Consider the following 8029-nt stretch of genomic DNA (forward strand, 5'->3'; position numbering starts at 1 on the left):
CCGCGCCCTCGGGCGGGCAGCGCCCGCCTGCAGATGGCGATCGGTACCCCAGCGCCGACCGCTCGGCGTCGCCGGCCCCGGGCAGCCCGGGCGAGCGCTGCCCCCGGGCCGCAGCGGCGGTGCCCGCTCGCAGAACGCCCTGTGCCCTCCCTGCTCTGCCCTCCCCCGGAGCTGGTCCTGAGGGGTAGCCCAGAGCCACCGCTGCCGGGTGCCGAGCTGGGGAGTGATTTGTAAAGGGCGGAGGGTAGGAGGGGGAGTCGTGGAGAATTTATCTGCGGTGTCCCTGCAAACGGGAGGGGGCGAAGGCGAATGACATCTGCGCCCACCCGACGATGGCGACCCAGCGAGCCCACCGCGGAAAGGGAGGAGTGGACGGGGACGGGGAGGGGCGAGAGTAAGGAGGGAGGGAGGGCAGGGAGAAGCTAGGGGAGCGCCGAGAGGCAGAGCGAGGGGGAGCAGCCCGGGTGAGCGGCGGAGCGAGGGGCAGAATCTGGGCAAGCGGCGGCAGGAGGGCCGCCCCCGCCGTGCGGGGCTGCGCGCTGGGCAGGGGCGGCGGGGATGGGCGGGCGCGGGGCGGCTCCGCCAGCCGCCGTCCTCCGAGCTTCGGCCGCCTCCCGCCGCGCTATATAGGGGAGGGAGGGGTGGTGGAGCGGGGGGTGCCCGGCGTGGCGAAACCGCACGGGGCGCCGATGCCTCCTGCCAGGGGAGCGCACAAGTGACCGGCATCTCTTCCCATGTCTGTCTCCTGAAGCGACCCCCCCACCCCCCCGCCCGGCATGGATATGGCCAACAATACTACCTCCCCAGCGCGCTCCCCCGAGGGGACAAGCGGCCCCGGCCTCGCCGAGATGACCCTGGGCTACCAGGTGCTCACCTCCCTGCTCCTGGGCACGCTTATCCTGTGCGCCGTGAGTGGCAACGCCTGCGTGATCGCAGCCATCGCCCTGGAGCGCTCCCTGCAAACCGTGGCCAACTATTTGATCGGCTCGCTGGCCGTCACCGACCTCATGGTGTCCGTGCTGGTGCTGCCCATGGCGGCCCTCTACCAGGTGCTGAACAAGTGGACTCTGGGGCAGGTCACCTGCGACATCTTCATCTCGCTGGACGTGCTTTGCTGCACCTCTTCTATCCTGCACCTGTGCGCCATCGCTTTGGACAGGTACTGGGCCATCACGGACCCCATTGACTATGTTAACAAGCGAACCCCCCGGCGGGCGGCCATGCTCATCAGCCTGACCTGGCTTATCGGCTTCTTGATATCCATCCCGCCCATGCTGGGCTGGAGGACGCCGGAGGACCGCTCGAACCCCGACGCCTGCACCATCAGCAAGGACCACGGGTACACCATCTACTCCACCTTCGGCGCCTTCTACATTCCGCTTCTTCTCATGCTGGTGCTCTACGGTCGCATCTTCAAGGCGGCACGCTTTAGGATCCGCAAGACAGTAAAGAAAGCAGAGAAGAAAAAAATCGCCGACACCTGCCTCACTCTCTCTCCGGCCACCGTGAAGAAAGGCAACGGGGAGCCCGGCAAGGGCTGGCGGCGGACTGTAGAGCCCAAGCCCAGCGCTTGTGTGAACGGCGCGGTGCGGCAGGGCCAGGACGGGACCGCCCTGGAGATCATCGAGGTCCAGCACTGCAACAGTTCCTCCAAGACTCACCTGCCGCTGCCCAGCGAGGCGTGCGGCTCCCCACCGCCGCCCTCTTTCGAGAGGCGCAACGAGAAGAACACGGAAGCCAAACGCAGAATGGCTCTGTCCCGGGAGAGGAAGACCGTCAAGACCCTGGGCATCATTATGGGCACCTTCATCCTCTGCTGGCTGCCGTTCTTCATCGTGGCCCTGGTCCTGCCCTTTTGTGACAGTAAGTGCTACATGCCCGAGTGGCTGGGGGCAGTCATCAACTGGCTGGGCTACTCCAACTCCCTTCTCAACCCCATTATCTATGCCTATTTCAACAAAGACTTCCAAAGTGCTTTTAAGAAAATTATCAAGTGCAAATTTTGCCGACAGTGAAGCCCGCCGCTCCGGGATGGGGCAATGGGATCCTGTTCCTCCCCCGGCCTGCCCCGAGCCGCAGTGTGCCCCCTCCCAGCCCCTGCACAGCCCTCTCGAAGGGCGGGGGACTCCAGCATCCCCGCTCCGCGCCGCGCGCCCGAGTCTCTCGCTTTGCGCCCGCCGGACGAGCCCTGCGGGCACGGCAGGGCTCGGCTGGGAACGACGGGGGACGCCCGGCCCGGGAGGGCTCCGCGGCCGCCCTCGTCTCTCCCGGCCTCCGCTGCCGGGCGCCGGCGCTCCCGCCTCCCTCCCACTCTCCATCATTCTGGGTAGACTTAGGGTTTGCAGGTCGTTGCTTGTGGTGGCTGTAAACCACAGTGTCTGCCCGAGTAGCATCGGTAAAACAAAACCACCCTATGCAGGAAACCGCCGTGTCGGGGATTATTCTTGGATTTACGAGGCGGCAGCAGTGGACTGGGTCCGACCTCGGTCTGTGGGTGTGAGTATGGAGGCTGAAGGCGACTCCTCGAGCGGAGGAAGGAACTTTGGGCGCGTTGCTTCCCTGTTTGTGAAACCCTCAAGTGGATGTTCTTGGGGGAAAACCGCCCGTGTTCGGTAATCTTGCAAAGTACTCACAGCAACGTCCCCGTCTGTGTTATGTGTGCCTGACAGCCCTCCTGGTATGCTAGGACCTGCCAGTTCACTGGGGTTCCCTTTGTTACAACACAGGGAAATTATGGGACTTAAAACCCCAACCGCACGCCTCATTATATATGGAGATTTATGGGGATTATTTTTTTTAAATGCCTTGGACAGAGTGTTTCCCAGCAAGGAAAGGCTTGGCGCCGTGCGACTGTCCCTGAGTACACCGCGCACGCAACGGCACAGGGAGTTTAAGCAGCCTGTGAAGTAGCGTTTCTTTCTTTTTTTCTTCTTTTTTTTTCTCTGTTTTTTTTTTTTTTTTTCTTCCTTAAGCCGCTTGAAATTTTCTCCTGACACGTTGCCGTTGAGTTGGAGTCAGTCAGCTGCGGCACATTTTGCTCGGGAGAAAAAAAAAAGAAAAAAAAAGAAGAAAGAAAGACAAACAACAACAAAACGATCCAAATCTATCAACCAAAACATTGCCATGTGCTCCGTGGCAGTAGGGGAGGGGCCGAGAGCATCAGCCAGCGGCAGTCGCAGGTGGGGAAAATCTCGCCGCAGACTGGGAAGGGACAGGCTCTTTCCTCCTCCGGGCGAGCCCTGGCCGGGGTAAGCACGACCTTCCAAAGTGAGAAGGTCTGAGACCCACGGCCAGAAGCAGGCAGTGTCCTGAGGGTTCTCCTTGCTGACCCGGCGGATCTGCAAGCCTCCGCCCGCAAAGGGTACCCCCTCTGCCGCTAGCCCGGCTGCTTGGCCCCGGGAAGCCCGGTGTACTTCCCCTTCCCCGCCTGTCCGAGGCTGGGACAGGGCTGCGCTGCCCGCCGCAAAGCCCCCCCTGCCCCTCCACTGCCCCCGCCTTTCCCTCCGGCTGCGGCCGGGAGCTGGGGTCGCCTTCGGCCCGGGGAGGAGGGAAAGGCGCCGGGCCCGACACCGGCACTGGGCCGGCTGCCGCTTATCCCTGCGACGGGTCGCCTGGAATGAATGCTTCACCAAATATATATATATATATATATATATATTTTTCCTGTTTATTTTTGTGTAATCTGTGTTGCTTGTAAGTAAAAGGGAATGTGAAATATGTGTGTCACGTGAATGTAAGTGTCCAGTAATTTCTGAACTTCAACCGCTTACATTAAACGAAAATAGCGCTTTTGACAACCTCCGATATGTAGCTGGTTTTCTGAAAATCTTATTTGGCCTCATTTTCGCAATTAAAGTGATCTTTGATCTTATCTCTTCTTTGATCACTCCTAACCACAGGTGTCCTAGATGTTCTCTAGGGGTCGGAGTGTCAGAGGAGTTAGCCTAGAGCGATTAGGGAGACGAAACTTCTCCTGAGTACTCAGGTGCCCGGTGACTAGGAGCACGGTGCTCCGTGGGTGAGTCTGGGCAGGGAGGCGGCGCCCTGGGACAAGGAGCGGGACAGGGAGCGGGACAAGGAGCGCCCGTGAGCGCCGGCGGTGCGGGGAGATGCTGCTGCTGTGCCCAGCGCAGGAGGGGCTTGCTCCTCTCAGGGAATCCTTCCTTGAATCCTGCCGACTTCACGTCGGCTCCTCCACGTTTTGCCTTTTTCCTTTTTCCGTAAATCTTCCTGTAAACTCCGCGGCAGCGCTCTCAGCTGGGACAGCGTGGCTGTCCCCCGGTCCCGCATGACAGACAGACAGACCGCGCGGGGTCCCCGCTGCCCCGCGGGTCTGGCTTCTGGGTGCGAGGCAGGATGGGACGGGACAGGGCCACCCGACTTCGCCGAGAGCCCCAGGACCTGGAAGCAGGGTACAGAGACGGGGCAACCAGAGGGGTGCCGCCTTCTTGCTTGCTATACCCCTTGGCCCGCCCGCGCTGCAGGGCTGCGGATGGCGGGGGTACCAGGGCGCCCGCGCCCGGCAGTCTTGCCCCAGGCTCCTGCTTGGGAGTCCCGGAGCCTGGAAGCGCAGCTGCCTTGGGCTGGCCCGAGCAGGCGAGACGCGCCCTTTCCTGCCCAGCGCTGCCCCTGCTGCCCAGCGCGGTCTCCGTCCGCTCCTTCCCAGGGCAGGGCGCCGCCGGGACAGCGCGGGGCATCGCGGCCTCGGTGCCCGCCACGGGCAGCCTCTCCCCCCGGCCTCCCTCCGGAGCGTGGCACGGCCACACGGGCCGCGCCCCGGAGACTCCAGCACCGGGCGGCTTCACCGCATCCCCCTCCTTCTCTGCGCCAGCCACGACGGAAGAACCAGCCCAGAACTCCGTGGGACTGTTTCTCTGAACAGTTTTACGTTCTCCTTCCTCCTGTTGCCTTCCTTTCCTTTTTTTTTTTTCCTTTTGCAATAAAATTTATAATGTGGAGGAAACGACCTGCTTTAAAATATAGAGCTTTTTGTTTCTGTACTGTGATTTTCAAATTCTTAATTTAATTTCCAGTCCAATTTAAGAAAAACCCAACCTAATCAAATCCTAAAAGCCAACCAACTTACTGTTTTTAAAATCAATTTTGCATTAAATCAATATTTGTTTTTAGTTTCAGTATTTTATTTGGTCCACTAACAAGCAACGTCCTCGTAGTTTAGACAGGTTAATTCCAGTTTTAAGGTCTTACGGAAGTTCAAGCAATGAATAAAGAAAAATCCAAATAGCAAGCAAAAAGATTTTATGTTTTAAACAGAGCACAGAAAACTGAGTTTTAACAACTTGAGTCAATTGTGAATATCAAAGATAAGTACAGATATAAAGGCTTTAACCTTATCTTCCGTTAAAATGCCTCTTTAGACTGTTGTAAAAAAAGAATAGTTTCATAACTCTAGATTTTCTCTGCTCTTTGGCTCCAGTTGAGGCTGAATTTGGGACTGAATCACACATCTGACAAGAAGTGCTGGCAGAGCAATTGAAATATACTTACACTGGCTAACTGTATTTATGTTTGAGACTAGAGGGATGAACACATAGGAATAAGAAAAAGACCTGTAGGCTTGAGGTGGTTTTGTCCAAACTGCAAAACAGATTTTGAGACCATAAAATTTCATCTGTTTAAATAGAAATTTTCAACATAAAGTTCTTGATATGCCTTTCTTTCCCCTCTCAGTCCCATCCTGACAGCAACATGCTGTATGTCTGGTAAAAACAGCAAAACCCCTCAAACCAATGTCCCTAAATATACTCATGGTTAAAAACCTGGTCTCTAGAATCTGAAGTTTCAAGCATTTTTCAAGACAACACTGTGAATCTTGCACTAAAACACATAGAGAAGTGATTCATCCCCAGAGAGAAGAAACAAAATGATGATGCAAGTGAATTTCTGCTTCATAGCTGCCCAGTTGTAGCAGAGATTCTGTTTTAACAGTAGAGGTGACTATGACCCCTTTGTATGTGGCTGGAGAAAACCCCAAATGGCTATCATCTAGCATGCAAACAGTCCTGTTGGTGTTCTGCAAAATCTAGAAATGTTCATATGTCTCAGAGTTTTGGAAGCTACAGTGTCTTCTGTACCTTTGGATCTCAGTCCAAGTCTCTCCTGGGTATATGCTGCTATGAGCCTCACCTTACCTTGCTGCTCACAGCTGAGCTTGCGTTCTCTCTGGGTAAACAGTGTGTCTTCAGGGGCAATTACACTGCATGAAATATCTTCTGTTGGACTGGAAGCAAAAAGTTTTGGTGAATAACCCTTTCCACAGCAAGAATGTACTCTAAACTATGTAACGTAATGGGGTAGTTTCTTGACTTGGGCAGTGAATGAAAGAAGATTCACTTACCTCTCTTGACTAAAAAAATGCTCAAGCACACAGAGAACTCTACTTACATGTGGCCACAAGTTCCAGCCTTGCAAATGTCTGTGCCAAGTTAGTTGGCAGACTGTCAGTATTGCCCAGAAGAATGAAGATGAAGGATAGGAAACAAATGGATTATAAAATATAATTACTAAACCTCAAAAAATTTGGATAGGGCAACAAATAACCCAACCCAACTCAACTCAACCCAAACCCAGAACCCTCCTCCCCACCCACAAAAATCAGAGGCACATGGCCATCCACATAGTTTCTGAATTTTTCACAAAACTGTTCAATATAGTGAGTTCTTTCTTAAAAAAAACCAAAACAATTCTTACAAGAAAACAAACTTGAAGAAAGTGAAAAAGGTAAAAGAGTCATATTGAAAATGCTAGCCAGCACAAGCAGAGGTCAGTATTTCCTCCTATTGTAATAATGTATTTATTTATTGTTTGTACCAAAAGGCACTTGAAGCGTCTTTTGCTATTAAGCAGAGTCAATATAATCCTTTCAAATTGACTTTCACATTTCAGAGCTATTTACACCCATAGCTGAGCCATAGCTTATGTACACACAGGAGAAATGAGAATGATGTAAGATAAAGGTGTTTTTTTAACTTGTATCTTGTTCCTACCTCTTGGCATCCCCACTGTGCTTAGTTTGGTGGGCAGACATAGGTCTAATGGATTTGGTACAGAATGCACTGAAGTGAGTATCATACAACACATGCTATACCCTTTCAGGCATATATTCACTACTGAATGCCATGAGTAATCCAATCTTTAAAGTGAAATCTGCTTGGTGAGGCAGAGTTGGCTTACAATCTAGCCTTTTTTTTCAAGTGGCTCAGAGAGAAAATGTCTTTCTTCAGTCTGATATCAAAATGCATGCCAAAAGATACATAAATATATATACACATGTATATACAAAATATATACAATGGTTGTCTGCTTGAACTGCTATAAGCATAAATTTTTGAACCAAAGTGAGTTGTGAAATATATGAGAAAGCTATTTCACTTTCAAGTTGTGAAAACTATTAAAATTTGCATGTAAATATTATGTCTTTGGAGTCAAGATCTTGGTTGACAATTTTTAGTTGGCCTTTGGAAGAATGCTCCAGATGAAGTGAAGATGGTTTGGATTTAAAGACACCCAAACCAATCAAAACAGCACCTGGACCACACTCAGAGGGGCTGCCTGTAGTCAAGTTTGGCTGGTTGCCTTTAACGAGAGTGATCTCAGGCAGAGATTGTGGCACAGTCACCTCTTACACAGACAAAATACTTGGCTGGGCATCGCCTTCAAATTGATGGCATTCAGTTGTCATCACCTTCTGGCCTCTTTGCCTCTCTACCCAGAAGTGGTGAAAACATGGGCAAAGTGCAGGTAAAAGCCCTGGGGGAGAGCTGCTAGTGATAGTCTTTGGGACTTGCTTTAGGGGAGTTTTTTTTAAATTTCAGCGTCCACAAGGCAAGAAAGGAGCAGTAAGACAGAAAGCATTCAGGACAGAGAATCAGCTCAGCTTGTTTTCTTGGAGGAGACTAGGTACTGAAACATATTTTCAGAAACTTATGCTCCTGAAATGGAGACAGCTGCTGTCTCGCATTGGGCAGATGATTATAAACCTCAGGCCAGGTCAGCACTGAGCCAAAGA

The 8029-nt window shown here is 53.0% G+C and overlaps 1 protein-coding gene across 1 annotated transcript; it reads left to right on the forward strand.

Moving 5' to 3' along the window:
- Nucleotides 1-714: 714 nt before the first annotated feature.
- On the forward strand, nt 715-2026 carry HTR1A (5-hydroxytryptamine receptor 1A). The gene has a single exon (XM_030968974.1). It carries the CDS (start codon nt 777-779, stop codon nt 2013-2015), a length of 1239 nt encoding a protein of 412 aa, XP_030824834.1. The 5' UTR covers nt 715-776; the 3' UTR covers nt 2016-2026.
- The last annotated feature ends 6003 nt before the right edge of the window (nt 2027-8029 follow it).

This window comes from Camarhynchus parvulus, chromosome Z (assembly GCF_901933205.1).
Source record: "Camarhynchus parvulus chromosome Z, STF_HiC, whole genome shotgun sequence".
NCBI classification, from domain to species: Eukaryota; Metazoa; Chordata; class Aves; order Passeriformes; family Thraupidae; genus Camarhynchus; species Camarhynchus parvulus.